Source organism: Brachyhypopomus gauderio, chromosome 9, assembly GCF_052324685.1.
Source record: "Brachyhypopomus gauderio isolate BG-103 chromosome 9, BGAUD_0.2, whole genome shotgun sequence".
Classification (NCBI taxonomy): Eukaryota; Metazoa; Chordata; class Actinopteri; order Gymnotiformes; family Hypopomidae; genus Brachyhypopomus; species Brachyhypopomus gauderio.
This window is the reverse complement of record NC_135219.1, coordinates 20,538,420-20,560,867: the sequence shown is the minus strand read 5'-3', so window position 1 is coordinate 20,560,867 and position 22,448 is coordinate 20,538,420. Positions and strand designations below refer to the sequence as shown.

The window sequence follows — 22,448 nt, the reverse complement described above, 5'->3', positions numbered from 1 at the left end:
CCGGGAAAATGAGACCCAGATTAAACACGCATAAGCTGAACAAATTTAAAACAACCCCAACAGAACACACTAGCATGCACCATTTAGATATATCAGAAGACACACAAGAACAATAAATCATATCTCTGTGTATCTCTCTCTCTCTCTCTCTCTCCTTCTCTCTCTCTCTCTGTTCTATCTCCTTCTGTCTGATTAGTCTTCATTAAAACCCTGTGAGTCATTCCCTACAGCTCCCTGCTGTTGTAATGAGATGCAATCCCTACAGTTTCCGGAGCCGCCATATTCCTCCGTAATCTTCCCCACTTTCAGCGTCTCAACACAAAGCCTCCTTTGTTTGTTTATTTAGGTTGGGCATCATGCTCACACTTCATCTGGCTCAGCTTTGTCTCGCCAGCCTTAACAAAAGACCAAGAATCTACACGACAGGGATCCACCCCCTGGTGAGGGGAGTGGCTCAGAACCTCCACCCACCCCCTGCTCTGGGCATATGTTTATAATTAGATCATAATGGGGATGTCAATCCGAAAGGGCTCTGCGCTTAATGGCCCAGCTGACTCGGGGCCGAGCGTCGGAGGAGCTCAAGGGAAGGGATGGCGTGGCCGTCTCCTCGCGCCTTCTGGCGATGGCGGGGCCTTTTTAAAGGGGCAGGGCCGCCTCGTTCCACGCCATGACGGGGGTCAGCCTCCGGACGCCGCCGCCTTATCACAGGCGCCCAACGTGGCCTTTGTTTAGCTAATCCGTAGCGATATAAACCCGGCCGACTCTTGCTGTTCCTCTCCGTGGCCTTGTGATTGTGCCGGTGCCTGAGAGAAGCATAACGTGAGCGTGCGTCCGTCCTTTGTTCTCACGCTCCCGATCACGTGTTCCCCGCGGGCCCTTCAGTTCCTTTTCCTCCGGCCTCCTTTCCCGCCTCTAATTTCTGAGGCGTAGGACATGTATGCTCACAACTCCCTCGCCTGTTCCTACCACGACGCTCCTTCCTCCTCCAGGATGACGCCTCTGGCCCGGAGTGGCTGTACGTTCGCCCTGGCTCCGGGTGACCCAGAATAGATGGCGTATTTCTGGGAACTCTCTCTGCCTGAGGGTACCTGAGCCAGGTGAGGTCACAGCTATGATAGCGGCTGAAGATCACCCAGACGGGAGCCGTCGGCCGAGGACGGGACTCTCGTCCATCGGCGCGGTGAAGCGGACGCCTCCGGCCGCGTGTCTCGGAGCGTGAACTCCAGCCGCTTGTGACTTGACGCCCTGCCAGGTTTTTTCTTGTGCCCCGCTGTTTGTCTGCTGCATGTGTTGCTTGTGACAGCGGCGGAACTCGGTGACCTACACCGAGTAAACTTTTAGATGGAGCTGATATAGAGGGTTAAAGCTGAGAGTAACCCAGGCCGGGGCAGGAAAGTCAGCTTTACGGTCATGGACGTCAAGTTGGGATGAGTCACAGCGCAGGATTTCAAAGGCAAAGCTTAGGTTTCTTAGTTTGTGACCTCTCTGCTGTAACGCCAGGTAGCCTTGTTTTTAACCTAGTCCACAACAGACATGCGTGCACACGCTCGTGCGAGAAGAGAGGTCCGGCATGTGCCGCTGACGATTTAGCACCAGCTCTCCGGGTTCGGTATGCTCCTCGGAAAAATGCGGGAACGTTTTGTTCCGTTGCGATCTTCTGTTCCCCAGACAAATCCGAGCCGGAAGCCGGAGTGAGTCGTGGCGTTCCCGTGTGTGATGGTCGTCTGCGTTCCGTCCTTACGGAAGGCTGTTTAGACTGTTTCTACCGGGCATCTTTCAGTCCTGGTCATAATGGTGCACGCGTGAGAGTTTGATAGAGACTGTGAGTTTGATAGAGAATGTGTGAATCTGATAGTGTGTGATAAAAGACTGTGATAGTGAACAGTGCATGTATTTCACATCAGCTTTGGGAGTGGAAGGTTGACTCGACCCACACCACAGCGATTAGTGGAGTGTGGGAGACGCTTCGATATCGAACGGATGAGAGTTTGAGAACAATGTGCGCGAGAACAAGGCTGCATGCGAGTCAGATGAGGAAGACGAGTATGAACGACAGCTCTTTGTCCCTGCTGGCCCTGTCCTCACATCGGTCGTCCTTCAAGCTGTTCTTAGAGCCATTTGTGACTGATGATGGCGTTTTAGTAATTACTTACAACAGGCCTTATTAGTAATGGAAATGAGGCTACGATTTCAGGGGTCAGACCTTGAATTCCCATCATATGCAGGGTGATTAGTTAATACCCCCCTGACAGAAACATTACTGTCATGGCACTGAGGTGTGGCACTCATTTTGAGGGCCATTTGTCCATTTGTGCTAATGCGTACTACAATGTCAAGGTTACGATACATTTTCTTAAATATTTGGTGCCAAATATAGTGTATTCCTCTAAATTCCCTCGGCTCTTTTTCAGTTGTTTTTCAGTTATAGTTTAAAAGCAGACGTGGGAGAGAGCGATGGAGCACGAGTTACATGAGTTTCCGCAACCTTCTGTCTGTCCACGTAGCTGCCTGCCCGTCTACCTTCGTGTTTGTGTCTCTCCTTCCTCGTCCTCTTCCTCGGAGAGGCTCCTGATGGATGTGGTTGGATGGCATCCCTCCATCGAGTAGTCACAGGAGTGTGATCAACCGACTCCAGTCATCTGGCGTGCTACAGCACTCCTGTAGCCCGAGGATCACAACACCCCCCCCCCCCCCCCCAACACACACCCACACCCCTCCCGTGCGGACCCCAAGGGGAGCCTGTGGTCTGCACCTCTCCTTCATTATCCACGGACACCTCCCCCAGGCTGCCGCGGGCTGCCGATAGTGCGAGCGCCTTGATTGATTACCTTTGTCGTGACCGTTTGCGAGGACCCGGACACAGACGTGCTGTTCGCTGCTCTGAACGTACCGCTTTAGCTCAGCTCGCAGCGAGGCATGCCGGAAGACCAAAGGCCCGAGCAGCGGATGTGTTCTGCACAAGCTCGCGGTCATGAAGTGTTGGAGTTTGCGGGAGTCGGTGGCAAACCGGGTTGGCACAGAATTAACACGTACACACAACATGAACACATCTCGGGCATTAACCTGGGGGGTATTCCAAGAAGCGGGTTTAACAAACTCTAAACTTAACCCTGAACTCGGAGTTGTCTTACCCCGATCTGACATACTCAGAGTTTTCGGTTCCAAAACGGCGGATCGGAGTTAAAGTAATCAGGGTCGCTCAACTCTGAGTAGGTTGACCCAGACAGAAGCGCGTAACTATGAAAGGCATTCTTAATGGAACGCAGATAAATAGGATTTATCATGGACTTAAACGCGAAAATCAGACGAACATCGTATTTCACACCACTGTAGCTTGAAGTATTAATGACTGCGTATGCAGAATATTTAGATATTATTAAACGTAAATGTAATACTGCGGTAGCTTCTAGAGAAAGGCAGTCAGCATGTCAAAAAATTGCCAACAGAGTTAATGCGTGAGTGAAAATGATATTTTTATATTTAGCAGAAGGGTGCGATTATATTATTATTTTCTCCACCTTTATAATACTGTATTGAGTTTTTAAATATTTTTTTTATTGAACACTTACTAATTCCAGGTCTAATCTGAGTGGTGTGAAACACACATGGCATCAGATAAAAATGAAGTATAAGAATATTGTACAAAGTGGTATGGCTGTACATAACTATCTCTTATTCTTAAAATATATTATAAAATATATTTATTTACAGGAAAAATGAAATAATGAAACATAACAGTGAATTTGACTGTAATGCATATTAAAAGGTTACAGGGTGGATGGTGGGGTGGGTGGTGGTGCATGATTTAATGTGGAAAGCAGTGATTGCAGATGGAGTCTCTGACAACTCCACCATCTCTGTTGTCACCCACATGCATGTAAGGTTCCTCGTCTGTGGGCATGTCTGAGATGGTAGGCTGTCGCTCTTCCTGGATGGTTGCAATGTTGTGTAATACCACATATGCCATTATTATGTGGCACGCCCTATCAGGGGTTACTCTGAGCCCCTTCAGGCACTGGAACCTGGCCTCGAGGATTCCTAGGGTCATTTAAATTCTTGCCCTGGTTTTGCTGTGGGCCTGATTGTAGCGGGACTGTGGTCCAGGTGCAGGATCTGAATAGGGAGTAATAAGGTAGGCCTATAGGACAGGCAGGGATACCCTCTGTCTGCATGAAGGAGGCCGTCATGTCCTATAATCACACTAGGGTTTGCAATGATTTAACTATTACACTGCATGTGAACAACTAGCAAAACTACCGCAGGCCTACTCTGTTCAGATTTGTTGTACAGTGTGGAATCATACACGGATCCTGGCCATCTGGCTTCAACATTTGTGATGAGGTGGGAAGCATCACATAGGATCTTGATGGGAAGAACGGTCAGTTACAATAGCTACGTTATTTTTGTTACCATTAAAGATAAGTACATTATTCATTAAGGATTATAAAGGTTAGTACCTGTACATTAATGCTATGGATGAATTTTCATGTTCTAATGGTGTGGGAATAGGTAGCATATGTAGGTTCCATCAATACAGCCAATCACTCTAGGAAATCCTTAAAATGTAAATGGAATGAAGTTCGTTATATATTGCCTCTCCTTTGCTTAATTTCTTTATTGTCCGTGTGAATTAAAGACAAACCAATGATGCTGTGGAATTCCTCTTTGATGTCCATAACTGGCTTATGCCCAGGAAACACCACAAAACCGGGCACTAGTCATTTTTAATGCCGGACATAGTTTTCGGACAGACCGACATACAGTAGCTTTGCTGACAGATTCCGCATCTCCTACAGTACACTATAAAGAAAACTTCCACTAGCAAAAAACGAAGACCGATATATAACAATCTGGAGAGAATTTAGGGCTGATCCGCTATGTGTAATATTTGAAATGTTATTATAATAATAAAGTTATTGATGTAAGTAATGGATTGTGCTGAAAACGATAACGTTCATAAAAAAAATAATCCGAAAATGATAGTAGGCCTATGTCTATTTCGGGGTTTTATAAGGCGTTCCCGACGAAGAACTCAGCGAATAAACTGAGTTTCAATATCCACTTGATCTTCGAGGAAAGGACACATCATGATGACGTGTTTGTAACTCTGGGTCAGGTCCAAGTTAACCTGCCAGCGAGCAGGTTAGCTTCAGAGCATAAGTTGCTATAGTAACTGACTCTCTAAGTAACGGTTTAGTAACAGTTCTCTCTAAGCTCGGTTTCTGGAACAGAAAACCTCGAGTTTCCGTGAACTCTGAGTTAACTTACCCGGGTTTTCTCGCTTAACCCGCTTCTTGGAATACCCCCCTGCTCTCATTGCTTGCAGGGACATTTGGGTCTTTAGCATGTTAAATGCTCTGATGCTGCTGCCTTATATATGTGTCATAACAATCTCAGGACCGTTTTGCAGATGACGTTTCTGACCCAAAGTCAAGAATATGTCATCCACGCATTCAACCTCCATTTAGTGGAGAATTTTTTTAATTTAGTTGATCATGCTGAAGGGCTTGAAAAGGCCTTTCAACCAGATCTCAACCGTCTTGTTATTATGAAGCTTTTGGTTGGCAAATCCATCTGCATTTCATCAGAAATTCAGACAATAAGTTAGTGTTGGAAAATGTTGGCAGATGATCCTGGCTCTGGAGATCCCAGCTAGTCGACGTGGTCCTGTTTACATCCTCGGGACTCTTTGAAAAGGACTTTGAATTCCAATACGACTGTTCCTGTTTTGTTCATTTTCGAGGGACTCCATCCTAGTTTGTTTTTATAAGGCAGTGTTTTAATCCGTGGATTCATGTGGACATCGTCCTTTTGACTGCTGCGATGCCAAAAACAGTTTGCATGGTTTGGCTGCTCATTAACAGACTTGGGTGTTTTCGTCTAGCCGAGGTGCTGCTGCCCACAGCGCTGTTCTACCACCGGCCCCTGCAGCCTGGGCGTCTGGTAGCCACTTTCATGGTTCATCCCCGAAGGGGGGGGGGGGGGGGGCGGGGGGGGGGGGGGGGGCAGCGGCTGGAGCAACAACAAACCCCCGCCAGACGGCCGGTGATGCCAGGAACTCATATTCTCCTTCCGCCACTGCCTTGATCCTGCCATAATGACATTTTATACTGGATTCAGTGGTCCAAGGCTGAGGAGAGCGCCTGGGGTGGGGGGGGGTGGAGGTGTTGGTGTCGGAGTGTGTGTGTGTGTGTGTGTGTGTGTGCAGGCGGAGCACAGGATGGATGGATTTGTATTCCGATCGAATGCAAATGACCCCGGCACGGGAAGCGGTGGCGCTACGCACATCCACCGCGACGAATTCATAACCTCCGCACCTAGAGAGAGACGGCCCGCTCCCTCACCCCGTCCCCGCCAGGGAACGCCGGCCGCCCGTGATCCGGAGGGGTACCGGTTGGAGGGGGGGGTGAGGGGGGGTGGGATGAGTGGCTTATGTAAATTTAAAGTGAGAAATGAGAAGTGAGCCTCCACCCAGCGCCAACGAGTCGGACCTCGGAGGCACGGGGGGAAAATTAAAAGGAGCGGAGCGAGACGCGTCTCTCAGCGCGGGACAACGCGGGACAACGTGGGCTGAGCACACCCCACAGCCACAGCCCGTTCTCAAACCCGCCATTTCACAACACACACACACACACACACACACACACAGGGCAGCACTGCGCTAGCAGATGTTTATCTTCCTCAAAGGTTCATGAAGCTCTTCATTAAGCGTATGTAATAACCGCCAATGAGTGTTTGGTTTAATTTGAGGCATAGAGTCTAAAGCTGGCGGCGTTTTGACTTGGGAAGCCCGAACCGCTCCGACCGCTTTCTGCTGAGCCCTGGCGCGAGCAGCAGCGAGCAGCAGCGCCATCCATCCGTCCACGTCTCATCTCTGCCTTCGAGGATCTTACAAATGATCCATTTAAACAGTGATATTTCAACAATTCTTCCACCGTTTTAGCGCGCAATTACCTAGCCAATGTCCGCCACGGTGCCCCCCCCCCCCCCCTTGTTCTGAGGTGTTGGGAGGAGAGGACTGGCCGTGTCAGCTGTCAGGGTGGAGAACTGTGCGCTTCGTTTGCGTGTCTCTCGTGGCGTGCTGCTCCACCTCAGTGGGCGGAGCGTCCTTTATCTGCGAGGAGGTGAAGCTCCTCTCTCCTCACCGCCAGGCTGGGATTCCATTAAAGGCACAGAGTGCAGACTCCAGCGCCGGCGAGGACCACTCAGGCAGCAAACCCAAATTGTTTGTCTTGGTGTTATTTCCAGCCGGTTGGGCCTGTTTGATGTGCTCGGCCTCTGTCACTTCGTCTGGGGCACAAATGGTCCCGGCAGACCCTCCCCGCCTCTCCCGCGGTTGAGGAAGCACTGACCTCCCCGCTGCGGGGTCCGGATTCGCTCCGGGGGGCCGACAGGAGCCAGACAGCCTTCTCCTCCCCCCCCTCACTTTCTGTCTTTGTCTGTCTCTCTCTCTCTGTGTCTTTCTCTTTGTCTTTCCCTCTCTCTCTCTCTCTCTCTCTCTCTCTCTCCTTCTCTGTCTCTCTCCATCATACTCCTCTCTCTCTCTCCCCCTCTGGGGCAGCAGGATCCAGCAGGCGCCCTTCATCTGCTTGTGCTGGACTCTTTTCATTTGGCCCGTCATGGAGAGAGAGTAGCAGTGTGTGTGTGTGTGTGTGTGTGTGTGTGTGTGTGTGTGTGTGTGTGTGTGTGTGTGTGTGTGTTAGGTGGGGGTGGGAGCGAGGGTGTTGTTAAGGTAGGCGGGCACAGTATGTGTATCCGCATGTGTTTGTGTGTGTGTGTGAGGGTGTGTGTGTGTGTGTGTGTGTGTGTGTGTGTGTGTGGAGGACCGTCTGTCGAGGGGGTAGCTCTCCTCCTCCAGTTCTGCACCTGCTCCTGAGGAGGTGATTGGAGGAGAGACAGACAATTCTTGCCTTGGGCAGCCAGACAAGTGAGACCCTCTTCCCCATGCAAGCACACACACACACACACACACACACACACACACACACACTCCTCTGCGTACGCCATTCACTCACCCCTGCAGGCACCCAGCTAACTCATTTCCCAATTATGTGTAGGTCAGCTGTGTTATTATAGTGATTGTAGAGCCATTTTACCACTGCTCTCTAAAGGTCTCCTTTATTGGCATCTCATTGTGTGTGTGGTGTGGGGGGGGGGGGGGGGGGGGGTTGAGAGGTGGGGTGGGGGGGGTAAGAGGTGGGGCAAAGGTGAGAGGACACAGGGTCTCCAGGCCCCTTTATTAGATTCATCACATACGACTGTGTGTGCAAACACAGGAGGCTTGATGAGCGTGAAAAGCTTTTTCTGGAGATACCAGCTGCTTCCTCAATACTACGAAGCTAACATGGTCGAAAAATACATACAAACCTGCAGGAGATAATCTAGACGAAACCTCCCATGATAATGCTGGCGGCCTCTCCCTATGTCCTCTGCTTGAGCTGAAATAGCAGAACTCGAACAACGAACTATTAGTTTGTTTTAAATTCAGAATAATGAGTGTGTCATGTTCGCTGTGGCTACAGTGAGCTGCTATTATATGTAGGGACATGTTCACACTGTTAGGAGACTGCAAATTACAAAAACGAATCGCATACATGAAGCTCTTTGAGGGTGTGGTAATGACCAGTATAAAATTACCAGTAATTTAATTTGAGCCTTCATTAATCTAAATGGAGCTGAAGCTTCCTCCCAGTTTGGGGTAAAAACATAGATGAGTACAATATTTCGTTTAAATTGCACTTATGTATATAACATAATATCTACTTTATGGCGCAGTCTGCCATTAGTACATAGAGGCTGACCTGGACTAGTATCCATATATGATATGAATGACAGTAATATACAGATATAGTGGAGACTCTTAGTGACACTTTTCACGTTTCAGTGCGGGTGTTTCCCAGGTTGTAAGTTCTCATCTGGTCCTTGGGCAGTGATGAGTGGGTACAGCGTTTCTGTAAGTGATGTGGTGTAGATATGGGTTCTCTATGGACAAGGTTGGTGGACGAACAGATGTCCTTAGCCTCATCACCAACACTTCTATATCCCAGTTAATGAGCTGTGTCCCTTCTGTCTGTCTCTACCCACCTACAGCCCACCTGGGTGCACACACACACACACACGCACACACACACACACACACACACACACACACACACAAACACACCTCACCTCATTTTCTGCTTCTCTCACACACACATTCACATGCTCAGACACACACACACACACTCACCCACTTTTACACACACACATACGCGTGCACACACTCGATTACCCCTTCCCTCTCCGTCTTACGGGCCATCCTCTCTGCCCCATTAGGAACAAAAACACTTTCCACACACCCGAGCCGAGCGTATGTGCCCCTCGCTTATAGACCTCACTGCTGTTCGTGACGTTTCCCGGTTAACGGGTACGTGCGAGCCGAGGTCGGCCGCGGACCTCGAACGGTAATTCTTCATGATTGCGGCGTTCGCTACCTCTCGGGTCGACTCCCGCAGTCCCGCCGCACAGCCACCCGTCCATACGCCTCCCGCCTCGGTCCGGACTCATAAACGGGGCGGGCACCCAGGCGAACCTTCTACGTCCGCTGAATATCGCTTTTTGGGATTAATACAGTTTAACAAATTATAATAACAGGCTTGGGCTGGCACATTTTGAGTTATTTATTTCTAGCACAAACAACTTCATTGCATCAGGAGAATAATTGGTGGCATTAGTCAAATTAAAATGCAGCCAAAGGTCAATTATAGAATGGCACATAAATCACTGGAACCTACCGGGCTGAATGCATTTGGGACAAGGCGACGCTTGTGCTATCGGGTATCAAAGCAAGGCTGGGAAGGGTTTACCTGGGCGCCGCCTGAAACTCAGTTGTACTTAACCACAAAATGGTAATGAATCATCACATCTTCACTATACCCAGACTAATATGCTGTAATTACATCGTAGAACAATGTAGTACAAAGTCTCTTTTCTGTGTATGCACAGAATTGCTGCTTGTGATGAAGTGGACTGACACATCACCAGCTTAGAGGCTGCAGGCATTCAACGACACTACAGGGATGCACCTGGGATTGCTTGGTGAAGGCGTATCTGAACGCCGAGTGAGATTAAACACGATTGAGCAAACACCACTAATAAGATTCTACCACCTGTAGTTATGGGAAGGTTATGTGAAGGTTAATGGACAAGAGTATGAATATTCATTATTTTCGACAAATTAATAGGACTAGAAACAACGTAAGTATGTGATAGATTAACATTGAATACATAAAAGTAATATTTGTGTATGGATGAGAGGAAAATATTCGAGTCACTTGTGTAGCACTGTGGTACGACCTGTAAATGTAAGAGGGGATAGTCAACGGCATTAAAGGTACACACTCCTGTGTTTACAAGGAGTCTCGTTCATCTGAGAACGCACAATGACATTAGGTTGTAAGGCTGTACTAGTAGCTAACAGAGACGTGCCTGGTTTTGATTGGTTACAGAAAACACTGCTGCTTTTTGAGCCGTTGCTGTATCATGTGTAAACCGACTGTTGTACATTTAGACCCTGGGGGGTCAGTCCCTCTCTTCTGTACCCCTCACAGTGACCCCTTTCTGAGGGGTGCGTAGGAAAAGTTGTACATGAGAATAACCTAATGCTGATGGGTGTTAATCATCACAGCAGGATAAGATAATTAAAATCTAAATAATTCATCCTGCATCATAAATATTGGATATATATTGCGTTTTCACTCACCTTGCGTTCTACTCAGAAGTGTCTTCTTGTTCGTGGCTTTGTTTTAATGTCTTTTGTACAGGTCTGCATGCAGTAGTTGTAATCAGCCGTGTGCTATCAGTCAGAGTAGCGTCTGTGAAGTCTGACCTTTACGCATGTCTAGATCTCTAGTGAGGTTCCTGTTAGCTGGGAGGTTCCATCATCATCATTAACGCAACAACGGTGGTTTTCCTGATATCACACACATTTTTAGAGTGTGTTTTTAGAGGTTTGTTGTTCTGTCTGTAAAAGTGTGGTAGAACACCAAATACTCTCACACAGCGCGAGATGTGGCCGAGAGTCGTGTTGCTTTTAGACGGCTCCACTGTGCACTTATGTGTCAGGGATTTTGTGATCATGTCACTGAGTTCAGCGATTGTGCACATACACTGCACCTCCCATGGCCCTCCTGTATTGACTGCCTCCACATAAACCTCTCTCCCTCCCTCTCTCTTTCCATCTCTCTCTCTCTCTGTCTTTCCCTCCCTCTCTCTTTCCATCTCTCTCTGTCTTTCCCTCTCTGTCTCTGTCCATCTCTGTATTTCCATATCTATTCCCCCACTCCCCTCACACTCTCTCTCTCTCTCTCTCTCTCTCTCTCTCTCTCTCTCTCTCTCTCTCTCTCTTTCCTTATTATCAATTTCAATTCAACCTAACTTTATTGGCATGACTATCCCAGGCACAATTTTCAAAAGCAAATAATGTGAATTTGAACATGATGCTTGTCATTATTATCATCTCCCCCAGTATTAAGAGACATGAAGCACATTCTCCCAGTGGGGGGGTGGGGGGGGGGTTGTCTGCTCCTTATGTTACTCTGCTGTACGTGTGGTCTGTAGACAGCTGAGATTTTCATCATCCACGCAGCATGTCATGTGTGATGCACTCATCATGTTCTCGCACTCTCTCTTTCCCTCTCTCTCTCATTCACTATCTCTCTCTCATTTTCTTTCTGTCTTGTACACATTCCGCGTAACAGCTATAAGTCTCTGTGAGAGTGAGAAGCATCAATAAGATGTCCGCACGGTAGGCTGCACTGTGGTCCTGTGTATTTTAAATGAGATGGATGATCAGACTTAACAGTGGTGTTTTCAGTTGTGATAAGGCGCTAGAACATATTTGCACTGTGTGATCTTTTCTTGAGAGTCTTTGCCTGTTATTTTTAAGTACCGGCAACAGGAAGCCTTTGCTTATTCTGAAACCTTATAAACAACTTCTTTTTTTACTTTCCTATTTAAATTATATGCTCCTGTTTGAAATTATTATAAAATTTTTTTTACCTTGATGCAGTTTATTCATTGTTAATTGTTTCTCTTTTTTTCTCAAATCCATCTGAATTAGTCAAACGGGGCTTATTTGCATACACCATAAATGTTTAGCTGCAGGGTGTGAATTAATAAGTGAGCTTTGCTAATGGATTGTTTAGGTAAAAAAAAAAAAGTACCAAGAGGAAAAACAGAGATCATGTGAATGAATTGCATAATTGTCTTCTGTGAAAATATCCACCGGTGCTTCATCGGCCCAGAACATCTCCAGATCATGCCACGGTCTCCCGGGACGGCTGCACGGGGAGAACTTCGTCCAGACGGGGGCCACGTCTGCTCCACCCGCGCTCCCCTTTCTGCTGCTCTGCTTTGCGGTGGAGGAGTTGAAGCACGGTGGGGACCTCTCCCCTGCCTCGAGCTGATCTCCTAGCTAAGCTTTTGATCTTGGTCCATGGTTCCAAGATGTAATTTGCCCCGTGGGTCCAAGATAATCCACCCCCACCCTGTCTGACCACCTCAGCCTGCTGTGTCTCTCGCTCGCGTTCGCTTGCTCCCTCTGTGTGGTCACTTCCCTGGACAGATGCCAGCCAGAACACACGGCCCACTCTGACCCCGTGACCCCTCCGCTTTGCCTTTGTGCCATTCCTACCCTGCCAGCTGCTCAGATGGGCCTTTGCAACCTCCCCCCCTCCAAAACCCCACCCCACATGAGGTGTCGCACACGTGAGCCTTCACAATGCCTTCATCTATGCCCTGACCATCTCCACAATCTTCACTTCTCACTGGGCCTCACCCCCTCATTCATGCACTCTTGTCACAGAGCACCAGTCTCTTGTTCTGTCGTTGTTTGTTTGTTTGCTTGTTTACATGTGATAGCCACTCTCCACCACTCCAAAACACATTGTCGTTCCCCAGAGTATTTCATGGGTTGTCTGATCTCCTCAGTACACATATACTGACAAAATACAGCGTTTGGTGGTGATTGGCTAGAGTGCTGGGACCAGATGTTTTATTATTTTGGGATGGGGGGGGGGGTGTGTCTATATCTGTTTGGTAGGATCACTTGGAAGCTGCCAAGGGGCTATAGAGACACTGCAGGAGGTCAGGATGAGGAGCCCGAGCTAACTGGGCCCTGCCTGGATATCTGCACCAAACTAGGAGGTGGGTGTGATGACAGCCCTGGGGTTTAGTACATCTTCTCCTTCCTCTCACAGGGTTTTGGCACCTCCTGCCTCAGCAGCTGCACTGCTGTGGATCCCTGGCGTCAGCCGTTACACGCAGTCCCCCTGGCATCCACCAGCAACCTCCAACCCCCCCCCATGCCACCTCCGTGACACACGTATCTTTCATTCAGCAATCTGTTCCCCGCCGACAACAGTGCGGAGATCTCTGTGCTCCCCATCTGATTCCCTGCCATCTTCCTCCAAGACTGTCTGTCTCAGTCGCTCCACTGTGGTTTGTTTTACCGTTGGCCGTGGCTCACCTCGAGAATCCACCCCTCAGGATCCGTCCGCGTGTGATTGGATGCGGTGGCGGGTGCTATAACACAAGCCCCGGCCCCAGTGGACACCCGGCGGCAGGTAACCGCCGTTGAGCTGAAGCGCTGCCCTCTGCAGGACTGCCCCGCCCATTTTGCAACCAGCCACGCTCCGATTGGTCCCCCGTACATGCTGCCACTCAGTCAGTGGTCCACTCGTTTTCAACCCCTAGACTGCCAAATGACATATCTGTGAAGAGATATGACTCTGATGTAGCGTGAAAAAAAAAAACACCCAAATGTTTCATTTTTTTCCATTGTTTGTTTAGTTTTTTTTTGTGCGTAGCGAAATGGCCTGCTGTTAGTGCCGTAGACGGGCAGTGTGGCGGTAATGCTTCTGCTACCATTTCCAGCAGCTGTTTTAGAGCTATTAGAGTCGGATGCAAAAGCTTTGGTGCTAGCACAACAACGTCATATGGCGTGTGTCTTCACCGAGGCGTGGTAATGCCCCCGCATGCCGTAACAATGCGCACACGGCTCATTTTAACCATATGGACCGTAAGGGAGGAGCGCTGTGCTGGTGTATGGAAGCGAGAGATTTAATTTGCCGTGGGTGGATGGCCTCCCTCGGCCCGGGAGGCGTCGCGGCCGATGGCGTGCGGGCTCTAGGTGACCCGGCTGAGGGCAGCTGCTGAGATCTGCCCACACCCTCCTCGCCTTTTCCTCGTCCTCTCTCCAGTCTCACTCTTCTCATCCCTTTTTTACCATCCTTCTTTTAATTTCTCCATCTATCCTTCTCACCTGTATTCCTATTTCCCCATCTCACTACCTCTCCAGTTGCATTCACAGTTCAGGACATCTTTATTGGCATGACGGCACAATTCGGTCAAACCAAAAATGGAATTCGGAAAAGTAAAAAAAAGACTCTGGAAATAACAGTCATGTTTTTTGATTAATGGTGACATTAATGGTTCTAATAGTGATAATTAACAAAGTAATAAAACATGACAATAATTCTGTCATTCTCTCTCTCTCTCTCTCTCTCTCTCTCTCTCTCTCTCTCTCGGTCTCTCTCTCTGTCTGTCTCTGTCTCTGATGGCAGAGTATCATGCAGATGAGAAGTTTTCTGTAACTTGTCCTATTTTCCTGAGTGGAAGTACTTCACTCTGTTGCCTTTAAAGTCTTCCAGCTTTGATCTTCTCTTTCTCCTTTTGTTTTGATCCTGCATTGGCTGCCCTTGTAAATATAAAGGAAAGAGCTTGTTTTGCATACAATATGCACCTGTCTCATCCACGTCACTCAAACGAAATTACACACGACTTCCAATTACACACGACTTCCTTTCAATTAAACTAATTTTGGACTCCATTTCATTTCCTGTCACTTTCTTGGTCTTTATTTACATTCAGAATTGAACAAATGTGTATTTGTCTAATGGAATTGAGACAAGCACCGTTTTTTGATTCTATATGTGCTGCTTTCTCTGTGCGAGACCTTTTTGACATTAATAACATATCGACTGGCGGGTGCTTCCTTACAGCACAGGAGGTTTGACTAGGCCGGCGTTTTCAGCCGGCGTCGGAAACGGCGATTCAGCACACAAGAATCACACTTTAACTGTGTACGCAGTGCATCGCATGACGGACATCTGCTAATAACGCACACAGGGCCTGACTCAGCGTCAGGACACTCTGAGCCATCACCGCCCTTCCTGATAATAGGCCGTCTGGAGTGGGGGCCCGGTCCCTGTGACGATGTCATTACGACACGCCCACTGGGAGATATTGAGAACAAGTAGCAACTTGCCATTTCAGGCTCCTAGATGTAAAGAAAAGACACTCTTGAATGGGCTAAGAAGCTTAAACCCAAGTTTTTTTTTCCTGATCTCTTACTGTCCCTGGCAAAAATGCATTGGCAAGATATGGAGGTGAAAGAAGGCAGCAATGACATCATATTAGCATATTAGCAGGTCCTCGATTTGATCTCCTCCTTCTCCTCTAAACCAACCACACTGATTCTGTGCTCCTGAATTTCTAGTAAATTAAGGTCCTGAAGCCTCCAGCTTGCTAATTCTGGATATCTAAGGCACAGAGGGCCTGCTGCTGTCGTGTGCCTGAAGTGAAGGGGTTAAACACCATTTGTGTTGTTCAGTGTTTGGGGGGGGGGGTGGAGGCAGGTGTCCTCCTCGCCCGGCGTGGGCGGTGCTCCTCATTACACCCCTGTCCGGTGTGCTTCTGTCCACACCCCCACCCCCACCCTGCCAGATGGCTAGTAGCGATGATTTCTTCAGCCTGGGTAACAAATGGGGTGGTCCCAAACTGTCCACGCCTTCTATCTAAAAAGTGAATTACCTCTCTAATATCCAGCTGCTGAGGCAATCGATAAAGCGCCAAGGTACTGATGAGCGTGGGCTTATCTAAAGGCTTCCTCTACTTCCTTTCTCTCCTCCCTCCGTGACGCTCTCCCTTTATCGCTCTTTCTTCTTACCTCTCTCTCCACACCCTTTCACTTTCTTCTCTCATCTGTTTTTCCTCTCTCTTCCTCACTCTCTCTCTCTTTCTCTCACCATATGACATCCAGACCAGAATGTTTCATTTTTAATTGACAAACGACTCTCTCATGCCCATTCATCGTGGCATCATTGGCTGCACACAGATGCTATTCTTGCTAGCACGCCGCGCACTCTTTCCCTGACATTTCGGCGCTCTGTGTCGGCGTACACCCCCCACCAACCCCCCTCCAGCCCCTCCCCCACCCGCTGTTAAATATGTGCGGCTTGCACTGCAATATTCATAAACATAAACAATCCTCCATCTGTTAATGGACGTTTTTGAAATGTCACATCGTGGTTTGTGACAGACACATTCAGCTCCTCGCACACCAAACAAGCCCCCGTAGAAGGGCCCGAAATAGACGCTTCATATTTAGGGCCTCTTCTCTTTTTTTGGCTAGTAGTCTATGCCAGCACATGCTATTATTTTAATCATGGCAGATTCATTTAGTTCTACTAAATGAGCTTATTTCATGCTCTCGTCACAAGCCGCAACTCCTCGAGTGGCAAGGACGGTTTTCTGTACAGCCGGCAAGTGAAAATTGTCTTACTGGTTGGTGGTGGTGGGGTCGTGTTTAGGGGTGGGGACTGGTATTCCGGGTCTTGACATCCATCCTTGTCCTGCGATGTCGATGCATCACTGAGGTTCTCAGCGTGACAGTGCAGCGCAGCCTGGCTCAGGCTGCCTCAGTCTACCTCAGTCTCAGTCTGCCTGAGTCTGCCTCAACCTACCTTAGTCTACCTCAGTCTCAGTCTACCTCAGTGTCAGTCTGTTTCAGTCTCAGTCTGTCTCAGTCTCAGTCTATCTCAGTCTACCTCAGTGTCAGTCTACCTCAGTCTCAATCTACCTCAGTCTCAGTCTACATCAGTCTCAGTCTCTCAGTCTCAGTCTCTCAGTCTCAGTCTGCCTCAGTCTACCTCAGTCTCAATCTACCTCAGTCTCAATCTACCTTAGTCTCAATCTACCTCAGTCTCAGTCTACATCAGTATCAGTCTGCCTCAGTCTCTGTCTGCCTCAGTCTGCCTCAGTCTACCTCAGTCTCAGTCTGCCTCCGTCTGCCTCAGTCTCAATCTGCCTCAGTCTACCTCAGTCTCAATCTGCCTCAGTCTCAGTCTGCCTCAGTCTACTTCAGTCTTAGTCTGCCTCAGTCTACCTCAGTCTCAGTCTGCCTCCGTCTGCCTCAGTCTCAATCTGCCTCAGTCTCAATCTGCCTCAGTCTACCTCAGTCTCAGTCTGCCTCAGTCTCAATCTGCCTCAGTCTACCTCAGTCTCAGTCTGCCTCAGTCTCAGTCTGCCTCAGTCTACCTCAGTCTCAGTCTGCCTCAGTCTCAATCTGCCTCAGTCTACTTCAGTCTTAGTCTGCCTCAGTCTACTTCAGTCTTAGTCTGCCTCAGTCTGCCTCAGTCTCAATCTACCTCAGTCTCCTTCAGTCCCAGTCTGTCTCGTGCCGCCAGACATATGCACTGACTCAGCTCTCAACCGTGCTCTTTAAACTTTGTTACAATGATGAGCAAGGAGCTCAGTGGCAGGGTGCGGTGAGGGAGATCCACAAACAGGATCCACAATAATGTGTGTAGATGCTTCACATAGTTCTAAAGGTCACTTACCAGCAGCCTTTGAGGATGGTGTAGAACTGGCTTCAGTGACCCCTTCAAGCTCTTTGTAAAGGTGGGTTTGACTTTAAAGGACTCCTGGTGCTCAACAAAATATCTCCCCACTGAGACACAGAGCGAAGAAAGCATGATCTCAGCCTTATTTATTGTGACTTTATGTTTCTAGAATGTGTTGAAGTTGGTGCCAAACCTCCAGCCCCTCCACCTTCTACACCCCCCCCCCCCCCCCCCCCACACACACACACACACACACACACACACACACACACACTATTCATTACAGCAGACGCTCCATCTGAGGTTCATGCCCCTCCTCCCGCTGTCTCCCTCACTGGTGGAATAGTTATTGCTGACCCCTGTGGCATGTCAGTCTGATGAGAGCAAAGCGTCTCTCGGCGGACAGGCAATTAGAGCATGTGCGGTGAGCAGGGCCCCTCCGCCTGGCCTGCCTTCCTGTAATTGCTCTCGACAAACAACTGGGACGCCATCGGGGAGTGCGGCCAGCTCGCGTGCCAAGCCGGAGCGTCCGACTCGATGTGTTTCCCGAGTTGATCCGTTGGTACGGGCGGTTGCAGGTAGCGCTGTCACGCGGCAGAGTGACTCGGAGCAGTACCGCACGCCGGAGCAGGGGGTGATCCCGCCGTAGCTCCCCGCTCAGGGTTCAGGAGTCGCTTCGGTTGATACGGTGACTTATTTAACCAAGTCGGCGCTGTCGTGCTGGTGGTCGATATCGCCACGCAGCACAGGGGTTTTTGTGGTTTGCAGACCGATCCGCTCAGCACAAATAACTGCGGGGAAATGTGTAGCCGATAGGCATGCGAGCTCATTACCGGAGGATGAGTGCAAATGGCTTCAGGGATGTGCAGAATTTGAGGCTTTTTTCTAATCGAGGTATACCTGGCAAACCACAGAGGCTTAAACACTTCTACAGGACTGAGATTCAACCTTATATGGCTTTAGTTACACAAAGACATTTTTATGTGAGTCTTGTTCAGGGGGAATCTCAGTCCTCGGTGTGCTTCTTTTCCAAGTAGATGTGTAGGTCTTACACCAAATGGCAAATATGGGATTGTGGGTAGAATGTTAATGTTTGTTGTTTTCCTATACGTTTAGTTGGTCAGTCAGTTGGCTGTTTGGAAGATTGGTTGGTTGGTTTTGTTTTGCCATAACCTTTTATCCTTTCAGTCTTCCCAGCCGGTTTTTTTTCCTCAGGCCACATTGCACAGTGGCAGCCTGAGGGATATATAGCCAGGGCTCGACCGCAGAAACTCATTTACTGATGGATATTGATGATTGACACCCATTTCAGGGTTCCGTTCCTTCCATCTTATTCCTCTCCACACTCCCACCAATGGCTATCAGAGGACGAACTGCTCACCTCTTCATGGAGGTGAGGAATTGAATCAGCAGTACCACCACGGTGTGAGCAAACTGCATGTATGAGCAAAGCTCCATGGTTCTTCACCAAATCGTGAACTCTTTTAGAGGTCGCTGTGAGTTTGTGGAAGGCCCCTTGCCTCAAGGTAATAAGCTACACAAGAAACCCAAGTAATACGCTGAGTGTTATAGCTAAGGCCATTTTCATGGTGTTGTGCATCCTCGAATATCATCTTTGTTGCTATTTTTGGGCTTTATTTCAAGCCTCTGCTAGTCATTAAAGTAAGTCCTTCTCTCCAAGCCCATGGCAGCTGGTTGAAACAGCACTCAGGTTTTAACGGGAAGCCACAGAAAGGCTTTGCATAAGGTATCATGTTGTACCATGTTGGTTCCTACAGAGGAGAACAGGAGAACAGCGGTGTTGTTCAGTGCATCTTAAAGGGCAGATTTGATCTGTTTTGGTTCTGCTTTTAAATCAGAACCATTTTGATGCTTTTGTTCGTGCAAACTGTGTATAAAAGCGCTGACCATTTAAATACGATCTTGAGCAGCAAAAACACTAATTGCCACATTTTCCTTGAATGCACAGCAGTACAAACTGTTCCATTTCCCATTTATCCATTTCCCGTTAATTGTTATTACATTCCATAATGGTGACTCAGGTTAGACTGCTTAATTAAGAAAATTATTTAGCTAATTATAATTAATTGTTTAACATTTGTTGATTATTTATTTATCGATTTTACCATCAGTACAATAATTTTTTTCCCATGGGCCCTTCATACAACCCTCATGCTTATCACGATTGAGCCAGTTGAATGTCTGTATGTCTCGTCCATCTCGGTGCATCATAGAACGAAGCGTCGAGATGATCTCCGACGACCCCTCGCTGCTGGGACCTCAACCCCCGTCACACTACCACATCCCCTGTGACCCACCTCACCCCGTCAGACAGCGAGAGTCTCTGGTTGGGCGTGGCGTGGAGACGGAGGCCTGGGCGTGGTGTTTTCACTGTTGACGGATTGCGCTGGTTCACCCGGCCGACGTTCGTGGCGCGAGAAGCTTGCAGCGGCACACGTGACCGAAGCTGCGTGATCTTTATTTAGCCTCGTCTGTCTCCATCCAGACACAAAAACGAGGATGGCTACTGTCCTCTGTGTTCTTTCGTCCCTGACTGCCATTGGTCGGGTGTGGAAAGTGACCAGTTTCTTCCAGATATTTTTATTCTCGAGCATTTGAAGCGGCCTGGCCTTAATGATTTATCTGCTGCTAATGTAAGCTCTGTCGGTTACCATTCTGGGTGAGGGATTTGGTTTTGTTTACCTACTGCACCCGACATGAAGGCACACGCACCAAAACACCACGTGAGACGTGAGACCCGTCCCTCGGTCGGCCGAGCCGTGGCGGCGGGGGAACGAACGTCTCCGTCACCGCCACGCTGAGACTAGCACCACAGACCCGGTGTGGGCAAGCCTTCAACAAACCGTCAGCCATTGATCTGTGTTTTAAAGGCAAATTAAAAGCACTTTATCATGTCGCCCACGCTCTCTCCCCTCTCGCCTCGGAGAGCGGAGAGGTTTGCGCTGGCGGGTGGCTGACTGATCTCGGTGTGGACTTTGCAGGGAGGCATAATAACGGTGCTGACACCGAGCATTCTGGTGACTCACTTTTACTCGGCAGAGCACAGGAAGATATCTGACGAGCGCCAAAGAGCCGCTCTTGTTTTCCTGGTAATGGTGGGAAATGTTTTCTCTGCGAACACTTTCCGTCTTGTTGAGGGTATTGTTCTTGTTTGTGTTGTTGTTTTTGTTTGAACTTAAAGCTTACAGCACACGGCTAACTGTACGAGGAGCCTGCAGTGCTGTAGGTGGACACGGCCAAACGTTCTTCAGAGCGAGTGGACCAGGCTAAGCTCATTCAGGAATCGGGTTCAGCCATGCGTGTGTTGTTATGAGTGCTGGATAGAATTGTTTCACTCTCTTTCTGTACTTTTTCGATTGTGGTTATTTGTAATGCGTCTAATGGATTTGTAGGCCACTGTAGGCTTCTTCCTTCTTCTTTAATTGAACCTAAGCATTCGCTCCTTATTTAAGGATGCTTCAGGGCTCCCATTACTATATATTAGGTTAAAGAACGTGAAGGCGCTCCCATGGCTGTGTATCACCCAGTTGACTCCACCAATTAATTCTCACTGCTGGCCTGAGCTAATTACTGAATCCCACTGGTTGGAACAAAATCCTGGGCAGGACTTTTATTTTGTAAACCTGGACTGTCTACCTCTGTGTGGAGCTGACATGACTCTGAGAGCCTTGATGAATGGTCTGTTTCTCAAACGCTCACTAGGGTATCGCAACGACGTCTCGCGCACGCTCCTTTGGGTCAGTCAAGACGTGTACACAAAAGTACGGCACTGGGACGGTTTATTATGGAATCCTTGTGTTGCTGCAGATGAAGTCCACTGGGAACCCCCCCCCCCCCCCCCCACCCGATTGAAACGGCTTGAATGATAGTGTCACGGCATGTTAAGCAAAGCTTTTAAATTGATGACTGATCAAACAACGCATAAGCTTGACAAATACCAGTGTGGACTGCTTTCTTTTTGAAGTGAAGTGTGAACGCAGTTCGGAGGTAATAGCGAACCGATGATAACTGTAAATAAAACACTCCGAAATTGCCTGACTGAAAACATAAGGGCAAAATATTGAAAGACTCCCACTGAGCAGCAAATTCTGACTAAAACCGCAAGACGAGCACACGGGTTTTAGCTTGACTGGAATATTCCGGAGTGTTCTGCGTTTGACCTACATTGTGAAATCAGTCAGAGTTAGTGGTATTACACTCGCTAAGCCTGAATACATAATTAAAATGCCTTTCTCTTGCCTGGCTTACGAGAGACAAGGAGCAAAGAGCTAATGCGTTCATGCACGTATGCCATGTCATGGACGCAGTGCCGTTATGCGGCGTCGCTCGTGTTCCTCAACACCTGACAGAACAAGTGGCACGTTGAAGAACTTTTTCTCTAATTCTCTTTCTCCCCCTTTGTAGGACACAGACCTGATCATGACCTTCAATATCTCCATGCATCGCTCCTGGTGGATGGAGAACGGACCGGGCTGCAGGGTGACCCCGGTGACCCCTCCGCCCTCGTGGGCCCCCGAGGACCACCGGTACATCAGCATCGCCGGGTGTGTGCTGGAGTACCAGTACGTGGAGGTGGCCCACAGCTCCCTGCAGATCGTCCTAGCCGTGAGTGTCTCAGCCCCGCCCCCCCTGCTCCTTCCACACGCCCCCCCCCCTGCTCCTTCCTCCCGCCCCTTCCCCCCGCCTCTCACCACCCAGGTGTCAAACGGCTTCTGATGGCGTCCGCGAGCAGTACACCGTGGCGTTTATCGCACCTCGATTTGC

General features: G+C 48.8%; 1 protein-coding gene across 1 annotated transcript in view; it reads left to right on the top strand.

Moving 5' to 3' along the window:
- nkain2 (sodium/potassium transporting ATPase interacting 2) overlaps window positions 1–22,448 on the top strand; it is a 99,877-nt gene that overhangs the window by 49,148 nt on the left and 28,281 nt on the right. Inside the window, exon 4 of the mRNA XM_077017850.1 lies at window positions 22,089–22,289. Within this exon, the coding sequence (XP_076873965.1) occupies window positions 22,089–22,289 (201 nt within the window). The remainder of the gene's footprint in view (window positions 1–22,088; window positions 22,290–22,448) is intronic.